Source organism: Thermobia domestica, chromosome 12, assembly GCF_964235325.1.
Source record: "Thermobia domestica chromosome 12, izTheDome1.hap1.1, whole genome shotgun sequence".
Lineage (NCBI taxonomy): Eukaryota > Metazoa > Arthropoda > Insecta > Zygentoma > Lepismatidae > Thermobia > Thermobia domestica.
In genome coordinates this window covers 19,780,446-19,795,864 of record NC_137465.1, presented here as the reverse complement: position 1 = coordinate 19,795,864, position 15,419 = coordinate 19,780,446, and the positions used below count along the sequence as shown (strand labels likewise).

The window sequence follows — 15,419 nt, the reverse complement described above, 5'->3', positions numbered from 1 at the left end:
ATACGTTTTGCAGTAAGTTAGTTGCACCACTTCAATAATAATGCAAAATTCACAACAATGTATAATTCTATATTCAAACTCAAACAAGATTTACGTACAATCATTTATTAAGCTGCTGTTATCCATTGCTTGTACTATATAGAGACGACTTCCATATCTTCTTTTCCATAATAGTATCTTCCAAAATACAGAAGTTATTGCCACAAGAGGCCTGAATAGAATTTTTCAGAAAACTTCTCTGTACATTTTAACAGATAAGTTATTTTTTTAAATATAGATATAATTAAAAATATGAGAGCCTAAAACTTATTCGCTCACATGATTCCTACACAGTGCTCGCAATTAAAAATGCAACACCAAGAAGGATACAGGGTAGCTGCGCCAAAGTTCCCATTCCGATACCTAATAGTAAGTGTAGAATATGCTTAAATTTACCGCTGTATTCGCTGTGTGGCAACGTGGTGACAGCGGAGCAGAACTGGAGCCCAACATTGATAGCCAGAACGGCTGCAACACGGCAAGGCATCGAGAATAGTTTCTCTTGTAGTATGGTAAGCCATGCATCTTCGATCCGATGCCACAACTCCTCAACTGTAGCTCGAGAAGTTTGCAGGTATGAGAAACATTATGGAATCATCGATCTGACATGTTTAAGCGGCGAGAGGTGGGAGGATCGCGCTGAAAAGAAAGCAGAGCAAGTGTAGTATATCCAGTGAGGTAGTGTAGGGAGTTTCCTGCAGAAATGAAATATCCGGCAGGACCTGAAATAAAGGGACTACAATAGAATCCAACACCTTGTTAATGTACCGTTGACTTGTCCAATGTCCGACAATGCGTAGGAGCCATAAACAGGCACATAACGACATCCCACACCTTAACACTGTGCGCCTGTTCAACGTGGCGAAGCAAAATACAGGCGTCATCCAGCTTAGTGCCACGGGCGAGAGAAGTGAATGCGGGCATTGTGATACTGCATACAGAAGCAGGATTCTTTTGGAAAGAAAATATCCAATCTCTTCATAATCAACTCTATTCTAGTATCCCATACCTACGCTCTGTAATCACTCACGCCACACCACCTTTCGCTTACCATTTAAATATGACTGACTGGTTTTCACTTGCTGTCACTATATGACATAACTGGTACTTCTTCGTGGCACTTATACTAATGAACTGTAACCTTCCATGCTCCACGCACTGTAAATTTGGACTTCCAACGATGTCGTCTTAGTGTTGCACTTTTAATGGAGAACAGTAACTTTCTCATACATCCTTAAAGAGTGATGATTCTTAAAGTTACGTGTAAGATACAAGTGTACAGCATATATACGCAAGAATTTAAAACTTACATCAAACTGCATCTTCAAAGTACGAAATAAAGTACAGATTTCAGCAGTAAATGCAACATTGAATTCAGCCAAATGATAAATAGAAAACTCATGCACACTCAGCATTGTTCGTTGTGGATACTGCCTATGACTCAGACAATTGTATCTCATTTCGTGTCGTTTTTCTCACTTGTTTAATGCCAAGTACCATGCATAACAGAACGCACGTTAGTCATCAGGCTGCATGAGTGAAATCCTTAAACGCTCCTACTGACCTGCGATGATGGCAGCACTAGAAAAGTTACAAAGTTATGAAACGAACATGGAACACCTGATACAAAGTATAGCGATGTGCAAAGTACCCCATTCTCATGACTTGGATAAAGGATAATTCTGGATGTTGATTTGTTCAGAAAGTAAACGATAATTCTTTATTATTTATTTATATTGTATTATACATTTTGTTACAAATCTTTCCAGTTTACACAACTTTACCGTTAAGATTATTACCAATTTTACAAAGAATCTAACAAAATCTCATTTCCTTGGGACATTTACATTACTTCAAAAATTAGATCTGAACACATTGCCCCTACCTGGAATTCGAAAATAATTCACATCTGGTGCCAACAAAACAAAAATAACTTAGACATTGACAAACTACACAAGCCAAAATACATTTTCAAATATCCTTGTCCTAAAATTCAAGTATTATACCTGCAAAAGAGTTTCCAAAAAAGATAACCAGGTAAAGAACAAATTAAAGAAATTGTTTATTTCCACAATAATCAGTACTGTGAACAAAGTTTTTTTTTTTTTTTTTAATAGGCAGCAAATACAGGGACAATGATTAAAAGGAATCAAAAAACTAAATTAAATCACTGAATAATTTCCAGCAATTGTTCTCTAAATAATGCAAAACTTAATAGATGTTAAAGTAAGAATTCGGTAACCGTAATAAAAATGGTGCTGACTACATATCTAGAGGAAGAATATATTTAACTAAAGTAATATGCAGACACAAGGTAAGCCACTTTTCTTACATATGTGCCCTATAACTTCTACAAGTAGATATGTTTCACTACCTTGTTATTTCTTTTTTCAATAGTTTACCTAATATCGTGTGTTTTGGATTCCTTCTTAAGTGCGGTCTATTCCAAGTACCATCGTTCCTATTAGTTACTTAAAAATGAACGGTAACTTTATTCGTTTTGTTCATTATGGTATGTAAACTAGTTTATAGGCGATCTAACAGTTACATAGAGACTATGATCGGACATAACTGTAAATGTGTTTGGTATGTACGTCATCAGATCACTATAACGAAGCCAAACAGATTCATTCTTTTTTTGAAACTTTATATGCAAAGAAGTGTAGGTCAAAATCATTAGTTTCGAACAAAGAACATAATAAAAATATTCTTTCATCGTCAGTAACCCATATATCCGTTATTTGGGCAAATATAGGTAAACAGTTTTCAGTGCACAGATCAACAGTAACAACAGAAGAAACATCTAATTTAACACCTTTAATTCTTACCCAGGCTACAGAATATATCACAGGATTCGATGTCAGAAAAAACTTTTGTTTCAGCAAACTAGTGATGATAGTTTCCACTTTTCGCTTTTTTCCACAAATGAAAGAGCACACAGGTTTATTTTTTAAAATCATGTCGTTCAATATTAGTTGGTTTTTCATTGCAATTGTTTTGCATATGTTCACACGGCTCGAAGACGCCCTGGCAGCAATTTTAGAAATTTTACGTTTGGCCTCAAACCTCATTGTCCACACTTGGGTCAAAGGTCCAAACTTAAGAAGCATACTAGGATAGTGTAAAAGAAAATGGAATTTTGGTTTTAGCGAACTTTTAGTAAGGTTGCAATATGTCTCATTAAGATCTGCTATTAAATATGTCAGTTGCTCAGACGTATCATTATAAACCCTCTTATTTAACAATCTATCCAAAATTCTACGTAACGCTGTATACAAATTCCACACTTCATTTTTTCTTAGAACATAATAGCCAAAAAGTAAACCAAAATACCTAACTAATGTAACCATTTCAGAAGCAGACGTTCTAAGTTTCAAGTTGGATCCTTCCACTGTTAATGCATTCACAGGTTTGGACGAAGAATCCGGACCGTAATCAAAATTAAACAATCGAGCTTGTACAATATTCAATGGAACTAGTTTCGTCTCTTGAACTAAATAAGTAATAACAAAATTCATTACGTAACGACAACAACCTTCTAAGTAGTCATGTAAAATATCTACTCCTACATTATCAAAAAGTTTAAATCCATTTAAATTAAGGAAAACACATTTCTCCTTGATACCTGTTCTCGACGTATCATTTAAGAGTAAATGTTGCTCATAATTTTCTATGCTCCTCAATGACGTTTTATCTTCATACAACATACTTTGCATCTGCTGTTTGCTACAAGTACAGATTCTACAGTAATAATTTGCCACAAAGTTCTCCACAAAACCCAATATGCCATTTAAGGCTAAATTATCGCCACATAAACACACAACATGAAACTTAATAGCTCCGCTGAAAACATCGGTGGCCACTGATACACCCGTATGGTTTAATTCATTGAGTATTTCAATTATTTTTTGGAAAACTATGTTGTTTCCAAATTTGTTCCTGTCAGATGAATGGAACAATGCGAGAAGGAAAATGTGATTCAAAAGGGAAGCGTAGTGAGTGGGGAGACAGGGCAACGACAAGTAAATTGCACCTAATTTATGAATAGTAGCATGACTACCAAGAGGATTCCCAATCTCAAAATCGTCGAAATACAGTATCATGGGAAGGTGAAGGTAATTTTCTTCACTTGTGTTCAGTACATCTTTCCAAATTTTCGCCTGCACAATGTTTTCTAAACAGATTGCATCATTTTCTAAATACTTTAAATATTGTAAGGTTTCAAATAAGACTTTATTAATTGAAAAAAAAATTTGAAGAACAACATTGATAGGTATAAGCTGCATTGTACAAGGTATAGATACAAAACCGACACCATCTCCTGAACGTTTGGACTCCATACGTTGCCCAATTGTAATTTCTATGGGAGCAATGTACGTTTCCAAACGTTCAAAGAATTGAAGACGTTTATATTCTGAACGAAGATCCGTTACACATGCAGCATGTGATGACAACACTTTTTCGAAGCATTCTTGAATGTATCTTGGAACATTATCTCTACCAACCATATTATAAAATTCGGTTTCAAGAATATTTTTTGAGGCATGTAAAAAATTATTCAAGTTTTCCACAATGAACTGAATTGTAGAACGAGGAATAAGTGGCATTGCATGCAGTGATGATACAAATTGTGCTATAGCGTTTTCTTTGGTTATTTCATGAACAAAATCTTGCGTGGGTGTAGAAGGGGTATCAGAAAGTACAATATTTAGGTTTGATTGGGAATCAATGACTGATGGGGACGAAGTACATGTTGAATGGATTCTAAGTGTCTTTTAAGAGTAACTCCCGATGAAAAGAGGCGAAAGCACCTTCTTTCACCGCAACGGAAATCCCTCGTACCAGTAGTTAACTTCCTGCAGTAAATTCTCATGTGCTTTATTAAGTTAGATACTACAGGGAATTTCTTCGCACATCCGTAACACGTATACATTTTATGTAATAGTTAAGAGGCAAAGATCCGCTAGTAAGTTCCTCACTGCTTGATTTATACGATCGAATTTTGTTTCTATGTTGTAAAATCCTCTCTGTATGACGAGCCAAATATCTGATGCTTCTTCTGGGTATTGAGCACCAACGGACTGAAAAATTTTGAAAGCAACATCTACAGCTTGGATTACACTGTGCATGGAATAATATGTGTTATCCACTACAACATACACTCCCTTCACTTCCGTAAGATTGTCACCAACAAATAACACAAGGGGCTGGAAAGACCGTCCAAGACGTTGGAGTTTGTTCCTTCGGGATTCAACGCACACCTGTACGTCATCTCCTGATGCAACTTGAGTTATGAATCCATCTCTTATTTCTGAGCGCGATGGTTTCCATGTTGTAAATCCTCTCTTCCGTCTGCAGGGCGGAATTCCAATTATGTAAGGAATTAACAAAAGGGCCACTAGACTCCTTGAGTCAGGATCTTGATCTGAAAAGAACAACAGTAGTTATAATCGGGTCGTTCAGTGTGAAAGTAAACTAGAGCTAAATTATAATCGACACTTCTGAGTATTTCAGTTACCGGTAACTGACAAACATTGGTGATAACTAAGAGGGAACTAATTGAAAGAATTAAATAAAATCACTATTGAATGATGCGAAGAATAATTTCAGAAATACGAAGATAAGCGACCAGCTGATATTTACTGATAACACCAGTCATAGTAAAGAAAAATTACACGCTATTATGGTTGGATGTCGAAACATTTTCTCATTCTATTTTTTACCTACTATGACTAATATGGTTTTATTATTCAATGATTTCAAGCCAAGAGTTCCAATGAGTTATCTTAACACTTAATTAACAACTAGCTTCAAAATATATACCAGTGTATTGTTTAGGTCGAACTAAATCCTAGTATTATTTGACAATATTCCTTAGTCTATGAACATGTATGTGAAACTAAGCTATTTTATTGTAAAAGTGAAGGTTGACTAGTTTTCTGTTTAATTTCAGTTCTCAGTCTCTTGATTGCATTACGAATTCAGCACATGCTAAATAGCTCATTATGAACATATGTCATCCCTAGTTTTAGCTTCTAAAATCCATTCAATATCCAAGTTAGTACTTTCTAAATATATATAAAATTGTCCTTATTTTCTACTCTGCTGATCATGATCGTAAGTTTTCATATATAAATGTTTTATTTACATTTTTGTTTAATGTTCCACGGTAATGCTCATTAGGGTAAAAGACAGAACGGCGGTAAACGAAAGTGAATGTTAAACTAAACTTTTTTGTGCTCTCTCACTGGGAATTGAACTCGAGACCACGTGCATCAAAGACGCACACACTAGTCACTAGATCAACGGAGAGGCTCTCGCCAAATGGCTTTGTGGTGAACAGTGTGCGTGGGTTTTCTCGACTTCTTAAACAATTTTACCATTTTGTTCACCACCATTAGCACAGTCTCCTTTAGCCTTGGTGCATAACGTCGAAGCCAATATCAACAGTACTGCTTCAATCAACGAAATTTCATCTGGCATCCAAAGCCTTCCTTAGAATAGAAATAATGTGACAACGAATTTAATATAAGTTCCGTAATACAACAGAACGATTAAACAAATGCCATACAAATATGGATTAGAAACATAAGTGTACATGATAAGGAATAATAACTTTCGCATTTTGTTTTAATTTAAGATGAAACTTCATTCCTTTTCAAAGAATGATAGTTACTGGTCTAGTTGGAAAACTAGTTTATACCGCTGTGGGCCTACCAGTACCTTACCCACTCTGTCTAAGAGAGGAATAATTTTTAAACTCTTGTAAAGTACCCAGAAACAAATATATTTCGTGCTTAGGGAGCCTTTCATGGAAGCCTTTGAACAAAAATAAATAAATAAATAAATAAAAATAAATAAAAATAAAAAATACAAAATACTACCTACTTGTGATATGACCCACTTAAGCTGTATTAGAAATATGTAGTGTTAGGACAGAGTGGGTCCAGGTAACATGATTGTCTATGCTCGAAACGCAACTTTCAGAGATACTTCAAAATTCAAAGTAAAATTGAATTTGCATTACCTCTAATTTGTCCTATGTAATTTGAAATTTGATGCTTTAATTCTGGATCCCTGGAAGTCTTTATGCGTTCTTCAGCGATATTGATTATTCTATCTCGTACTGCCACTATAGTACTGAAGAAACAGTTGTCCTTCTCTGGATAGAGGTACGAAAAATCGTGTAACAGCTGAAAAGAAAATTGTAAACATTAAAACACCAATGGAGCAAAAAAAAAAAAAAAAAAAAAGTACATATGTTCAACCAACAGCGATACATACACGTACCAGTTGGACAGTCTTACGATTAATTTTTGCAGCTATTTCACAAATATTTTTGTTTATTATTGTTAATCAATATGAGATTGAAGGTAATATTTTGCAAGAAATTAATACTGTAAGAAATCCACCCACAGGTGCAATGTTGTAAGCCACAAACTTACCCGGGGATCAAACTAAGAACCCATGCACGAGAGTTAAGTACTACTGAGCCACCTAACCTAGCAACAAAACAAGTTTTAGTCTCAAGACCTGTAAAGTATTACAATCATTGAACATCTTAAAACTATTTTATTTACCTTGATTTGCAATGACTTAATGCACTGACTATGGTTTAATTCACTTATTTCATATGTAATTAGCATAATATTTTCTATCGTTTTATGGTTTTATTGTATTCTATAGGTTTATATTCGTATCATTGAATTACACGACCAAGAGTTGTATTATTGATTTTAGTTCTAAGCACGTTATTAAAGATTATTATTATTATTATTAAACAAATTGAGTCACACATTTATAAATTATTTATGTCAATTAAAATGTATTAAAATATATTATGGCACAAGTACATGGATTTTAGTTCTGTGTGTATGAAGTTATACTTCAGAACACATAAAATAAATATACTTTTGTTATAATAAGTTAATAAATAATTCTAGTTATACCTCCAATGTGACATTTGTGTCTGTTTCACTGGTTCGTGGAGGAATAGTTGTTAATGCAAGTCATTTCTTCATTGAATGGTTGAAGTCTCCTTTTTTGACGCTTTAATTTCAGGCTACGTCTAAAACTACAACTCTCACAAATACAATGGAATTGGAAATGAACTCTAAGTAATTTCAGTAGAGAAGAATGTTTCAAATTTCACTAATAGCTGAGAGAGGTTATTTTCATAATATCCTTGCAGGAAGCATTAGCAACGTTACGGATATTGTAAATGGGTTCTTGGCCTCTGTGATAATTTGACTACCTTATCACTAAATTCCGGAACACTTTGCGAAAGACATAGTATTACAGTCATGCAAGTTGTTTTAATCCAACAACTTTCGAAAAAAAATTACAGGAAATTAAATACTGTACAAGTATATGAGGAAGCATCAACAAGTTCGTACAATCACCTAGAATGACGAACAACAACCCCCCTTGGACATGCATTTTATAGTTAGGTCCACGTATGTGAACCATGAACATGGACTAGTTACAACTTTTTCCAGATAAACCTCTGAATGTGCGATGATTGGCAAGCTTGAAGCATGAAGCGTCATTAAATTCCTCCATCTGCAGGGGAAATCACGAAAGTAGATTCATGAAGAGAAGTCTGAGGATGAAACCCCATCCTATGAAAGGATCCAAGTGGAAACCAATTCCAAACTTACAAATGACCACCGCGGACGTCTGTAGATCTGGAAGAATCTTTCATGAATGATGTCGCCTTGATAGAGAAAGTTGAGATAATGGAAGACAGGAGGATTACCATTGAAAATGTTCTGTGTGCATAGATATGGATATGGGTCTACCTGAAATAATACTCACAACCAGCTGCATTTTCAGGAAGTGTCAATACGATGAGTGCCACGACTGCTCATTCCAGAAGGGATCGCGACGACGCTGCAAAGAAATGTTGCATCGCTGTGAGATGAAGAGGACCTTCTAGGCAGACTAATGACAACTGACGAACGCTAGGTTTATTTTTATGATCCATAAGCAAAGGAAATGAGCAAACAATGGAAACACCCCTCCTTCCAACCCTTAAAAAGACAACACAGAAGTCGGCCGCCAAAGTGATGCTTTTAGTTTTCTGAGACTGAAGGGGTCATCACGAAGATTACCTACGACAGGAACTAACTATTACCTATTATTCCCATCTCCTGACTAAGTCACGAGAGGAATTGAAGAAACGTCGTTGAGTGGCCACACAAGGGGTTCTACTGTTGGCAGACAATGTACCAGCTCGTGTCCATGAAGGCAGTGGAATTAGGATATGAAAGGTTGACCCACCAAAGTGACCTTTCTCTTCTCACAAATGAAGCATCCACTCAGAGAATGTTATTTTGACAGTAGGAAAGACGTTATTTCTGAGGAACTATGGTTTCAAATCCAAACTGCAGACTTTTACAAAACAGGCTTACGGAAAGTGCAGAACCGCTGGCAAAAATGTGTCGCTAGGCACAGTGACTATGTAGAAAGGTACTAATACCATCCTTGTTGCAGTTCTCCTAAGTGGATTTCTTTTAGGTGATTAGGTGATTGCAGTTCTCCTGAGAACTTTGACACCCCCTCGGCACGCAGAAACAGGGATAAAGAGTTCAATAATGTCTTACAATAGGTAAACGTTTACGTGACAGTTTTCACCTTGACAAGGCACATTGGTGTGCCGCGACACACTAGTTGCTGAACACTGCTCTAGAAGAATTTAGAATCGTATAATCATCGTATTTTGATAAACATCTTAAATGCTGAGAGTTGGGGACACCCAATATTGATTAATTTCTCATATATAAACGTACAACACTTACTAATTGAAATCCTTGAGGTTGTTTTAGAGCAGGATATTTGTTAAAATAGTCCACGACAGTTCCTGCACCATCTTCGACTTCCCGCATGCGATTGAGGACTGTGTCGTTCCAATTTATTTCAACTAGTGCCCATGGATCGATACTGTTCTGAAGCCACTGAACTTTTTCATCCACAATTGGCTCATCTAGAAAAGAAAATACACAGTATAAATGACTAAAATATAAAGATAAGGAACTGTACGGTCTACTGGAGTTGACTTTGGTATTTCAAATATTTCCAGTATTCTGACCGAAAAATGTTTAGAAAACTATGGTGAACCAAAACAACGTGAGTGCCACATACGACTGTATGCTATGGTATTGAATGGCCTGTAAAATGTTACACAAGCAGTCTTCTGTATGCTAATAGAAAAATCAAACTAGTGGACTAAAACAACAACCAGAAGAGTTTTCTGGACCTTTTTTTTCCACTCAGAATGCCTTTCAATCCACTTTTTTGGTGTGTTGGTCCTCCACTCCTCACAGCAAACTTTTCTCAGCTAGTTCACCGTATTACATATTTTTACAGTCTCATTGCATTTGTACAGAAACAGTCAAGACCAACTAATTACAAATATCAGAGTAACGTGTTTAATGTTCACATTTAGGTGTGCTACTGTCTTGATACTGCAAAAATATTACATGAACGTAACTATATATAAAATATATATTTGCTTTCTCGAACTAGCTAGGTTTCTGATTAGGTTACCAGTTATCTCTATCACTACCTACACCCAGATGAAGGGGCTGCCATCTTGAAGCGTCTCAAAAGGAATTTTCCAATATTACACAATTTTCAATTTATTTTCAGTATTTTCGTTATCGATATAAATTTCCAGTTGCTTTCTAGTATTGCAAGTATCAGTAAATACCCTGTATACTGTAGCTCGAAAACTGAAGAGGCCGCAGTGGCTCAGGGGTAGAGCATTCATCTTCTGTGCGTGAGTCCCAAGTTCAACCAAGCTCGCGCCTAGTGGGCTTTGTGTTGAACAAACACTGACGAGTTCTCCAGTTTCCTGCCACTTTCTTCACTTCATTTCATTCATTCTTATTAGTGCAGTCTCTCTTAGCCTATGACAACTGTGGAACGTAAAAAAAGATTTCTGTTTTGAAGATTGCAGCCAAAAACTGAGCTGAACAACGAATTCTCTCAACCATCCGAAAAGCCTCATTAAACATCTTAGTACTACTAATTAAGCAGACGTTTATATCAGTTATGTCAAGTTTACAGAAAAGTACTGAAGTTAACATGTTTTCTATCAGGTATGCCGCAAAGCCCAGCGGCATATTATGTTGTACCTCTAAACAATGAACAGGGAAAAACCTATAGCACAAGTGAAGAACTAATCGATACTACTAACTACGTTCTAAGTCCTGCCATTTAAATTATAAAAATGATTTTAGTCATTAACACAATGTTTATTTTGTGTGCTGTTATGCTAAAAAACACCATTTCTTACTTTCGAAAAATATTGTTTTTCCTGTAATTGATTAGTAGTGATTAGTTAAAAGTGTAAAGCGAAATCCAGTAACTATTTATTGATCGAGTGATCCATATCTAGTCATATTTTCAGGTAGAGTGACATGCAAAGTTAGATGCCAAATCCGCCTGACATTGCTATTACAAGTTTATCAATCACTGATTAGAGCTGAATTTTAATAAAGCATATTTCCCTACACCTGTAGATAATACGAAGTTTTAAAACTAATTTTATCGCACATCATTAGTTTAGATACGCCAGTAAAAGTAGTTTATGCAATAATTCACCTGAGTAGGCTTCACGGTATAAAAACCAGTAATACTGTACAGTACCCGTGGGTAAGAAGTTTGCGTACGTGCCTCTGGCGTGGGAAATCCGGGTTCGATTTCTGGCGGAAGTTCGGATCCTACTTTAAACTGTAGGTCCAAGTCTCATATAGCCCCGCTGCTGAACGGTACGCTAAACTAAAATAAAACCAAAAAGCTCCAACTATACCTGGTTTGCACGTTCTATGATTTATCATAGAAGTCATTTATTCTTTAATATTTTAATGATTGGTGTAATATCATTAAGTACTCACTGCATGCAATTTCTAACATTTAGAATAAGTTCGCGTTTCTAATGTCTTGTTACCATGGGAAGATAATAGCTTAGTCATTTCGTTCAGTATGTATTCGTTGACAGAAAATAAGAGTATGTAAATCTAGTACCCAAAACCCATGCCCTTTTAAACTACAAGCTCTGTATGAGCCCTTTCCAGGACTAATTATTATTTGTCATTATATACTTGCTTTCATGTAACAAATTACTTTACATACTATCTAAACTACATACTAGCATGAAACGAAAGCTAGTAAATGTAAGATCTATATACCTTCATTTTCTTCCTCTACTGTTAGTACTGAAGATAAATTCGAAGACGTAGAACGCCTTGATGAACAACTCTGAGGTGAGGTGGGATCTTTTAACTCCCGAAGTTTCCTTCTCCGTGTAATGTAAGCTTCGTATAATATTCCGCTAGCATTTCTCTTCGTCTGATATCGTGTTGCAGGTAGCGACGCTGTATAATAAAGAGATGCAGCTTCCTTAGGAAATAGGTCTACAATTTGCTTTGCCAAGGTTGTGAAGTCAAACATCTGGATTTTTCTGTATGGGTTTTCAAAAAGGATGTGCTTAATCAAAAGCCGTCCTACTTCTTTTCGTTGACTTCCGCGCAACAATCCATTGTTTTGTGTTGATGAATTTATTATTGCCTTTCCATCAAGTGTTTCGTTCAGAACATTAAAGACCTGAAACAAAAGATCCGAAAACATTTTCAGTGTGCACTCAGTGGATGTGCTTAAGGAAACAAAGTATTTGAGATTAAATAGACAATATGTTCATTTCTTCATATACAGTATGAGAACAGGAAGGTCGTCCTGTTCTTTCCTAATCTCAAGACCACAGACCTTTCTAGCACTTATTATTATTATTATTATTTTGTTTTTAGCAATGTATCGTCTTTTTCCCTTCAAATGGTGAAGCAACATTTGCACAGAAGGAATGTCTTGACATCCTTCCTCTTTTTTCTGTATTTTAAGACGACAGAACATGGCAAGATGGTGCACTGCTAAGTTACATGGTTGCTACTCTCAATTTTTCTATTGATCGTGGTCATATGTGGCACCAATTGAGTGATGCCATTGGGGAGAAGTATGAATAAAATGAACTATGAGTCGTAACATTCACTTGTAAACTCATTACGTTACCTGAAACAAACCCCAGATATCAAGAATATGTATATGAAGGGAGGAAGCAAGTCTCAGAAAATGTCCTAGATATGAAAGCTGTACATTTAAAAAATAAATAAAAGAAGTTAAATGCTCGGCATTGGTAAGTGTAATTTATAAGTGTAGAGTGAGGGTAAATAATAGTATACAAAGACAAACCTTTGATAGGATAATGTAACTAAAGTGAACATAACATGAGTGAAGAATGTGGAGGGACACACCATAAACTTACATAATATAAATGAAAAGCATAAAGAATTTAATTACCATTAGTAAAAGTATGAATTAAAATGTGTATCCCAATATCCATTTACTTTTGAAACTTGTAACAGATTTTTTGTTTATCCAATCCTATTTACTATGATAAATATAGCAACAATAAGCAAAATAGTAAGGGAAATATCGATGGTATTGATACTTACATATAAAGGGTCAAAAGGCTTCCAACAATTTCCATATATCTGGGATTGACTTCCATCTAAATTGGAGGGGGCTTTATTTACACCCTCGTTATGTCCTTCTGCTTCGTAAGTATCTTCAATTTGTCGTCTTTCTACAAGGTCGTTGTCTGTTGCACTTTTAGCTCCTGTAGCTCTTAGAACAGCATCAGATATATCCACTAAGCAGTCTCCATCATTATAGGAATGAACAGAAACCTTAAGGAAATTAAACATTTCCATGTTCAATAACAGATCTACGTTAATGAAAAGATTTAATTTATTATTGATTATACTTCAGGTACACACAACTTCAACTCTGATCTTAACATCATACAAGCAACCTAACATTACCTATACAAAACCCTTAGATGTGGGCCTCAGTTCACAATACGCTGCCTGAAGCTGCTGTGACCAGTAACCAGACGAGAAACCTCGGTGTCGTCTGGAATTAAAGTTTCCCTTTATTTCCGAAAATGAACTGAAATCTAAGTTTTACGTCCCACGATTATGCCGGCTAGACTAAAGGAGACTGTGATGAGAGATGAGTGAAATGGTGGAATGAAGAAGTTGGGAGGAAACTATAGAACCCCGAGAAAACACACGAGCACGATGTTTGTCCACGACAAAGTCCACACGGCGCGAGCTGGGATCGAACCAGGGTCCTCAAGCACCGGAGGTGAACGCTCTACCACTGAGCCACCGCGCCCCCTTTATTTCTGAGATCCGGGAAGCTGCTGTGACTGCCCCAGTTACCTATCGCCTCTGATTACTTATCCATTAATTTGTATGGTTTAGTTTAATTTGATTTTGTTTCCAGTTTAGCGTCTCTTTCAGCAGCGAGGTTATATGAGATGTGGACCTACATCTTAACATGGAATCTGAACCACATGCGCTCCTGTCGTTACATCGTCAGTGTGCACAGAAAAACAGAACAAAACTATTTCCTACGGCTTTCATTGATGAAAATAGCAGTCAAATGACTATCTTTATTTTTCTTTTATTGTCTTGCATGGCGGTGTGGACAATCTTACTGATGGTGGATAATAGGGATATTAATAACTGTCCACCCAGAGCGAAGTGTAAATGACGTATATGAAAAATCTAGATTCCGTTTAAGGAAATTATACAAATGTAAGGCATGTTGCAAAATTATGCAGAAGATGCAAACATGTTATGTAACTTTAGAAAACTTATGTCATGGATGGAATACATGATATGTAGAGATGGACAAGGAGAATATATATACAGATAGTTCACTCATTTCACGGCTAGGCAAACTGAAAAAAACAGCCAAAATACGATAATGACTATAGCAAAATGAAACGAACGCAATACAAATGCCAGTTCTATGAGCAATTGCGTAACACCATCTTGAACACCCGATCAAACATGCTGTCTAGCAGCGTTTACTGCAGCGTTACATCAATTTGATTTCATGCAGCGATGATGGCATCCTGCAATTCGCAAACACTGTTGTACTGGGTACCGTTGGCGTATACTGAGTGACACATTTCCCATAGGTTATCCATCGCTTTTATGTCTATGGAATTGGAAGGCCAAGCAAGGACAATCACGTCTTTCTCACGAAACCAATCCCTGGTGGTTCCAGCAACGTGGGCAGTAGCATTGTCCTGTTGGAAGATCCACTCGGGACCAGCAATTCGCGCGACAAATGGCAACAAATTGTCTGCAAGTACTGTTTGGTACGTGGTTGATGTCAGAATTTTAGAATATGCGAAGTTTGTAGTACCATAATAACCAAAGTCCTCCAATATTACAGACTCATCCGTACTGTCGCTTAGAGAACATTTGTTCCTCCTTCCGCAGTAGTACAGTCAGCCATCGGAACAA

General features: G+C 36.2%; 1 protein-coding gene across 7 annotated transcripts in view; it reads right to left on the bottom strand.

Moving 5' to 3' along the window:
* Positions 1-4,901: 4,901 nt before the first annotated feature.
* The window catches only part of LOC145666352 (uncharacterized), a 31,947-nt gene continuing 21,429 nt past the window's right edge, over positions 4,902-15,419 (bottom strand). For 6 of the 7 annotated variants that reach the window (XM_081733489.1, XM_081733485.1, XM_081733486.1 and 3 more), the window contains 5 exons: positions 13,551-13,784; positions 12,234-12,648; positions 9,840-10,024; positions 7,067-7,232; positions 4,902-5,464 (listed from right to left, as the gene is read on the bottom strand). In XM_081733489.1, the coding sequence (XP_081589615.1) occupies positions 4,974-5,464; positions 7,067-7,232; positions 9,840-10,024; positions 12,234-12,648; positions 13,551-13,784 (1,491 nt within the window). In that variant the 3' untranslated portion in view covers positions 4,902-4,973. The remainder of the gene's footprint in view (positions 5,465-7,066; positions 7,233-9,839; positions 10,025-12,233; positions 12,649-13,550; positions 13,785-15,419) is intronic. The other variant, XM_081733490.1, reaches the window with a different exon arrangement.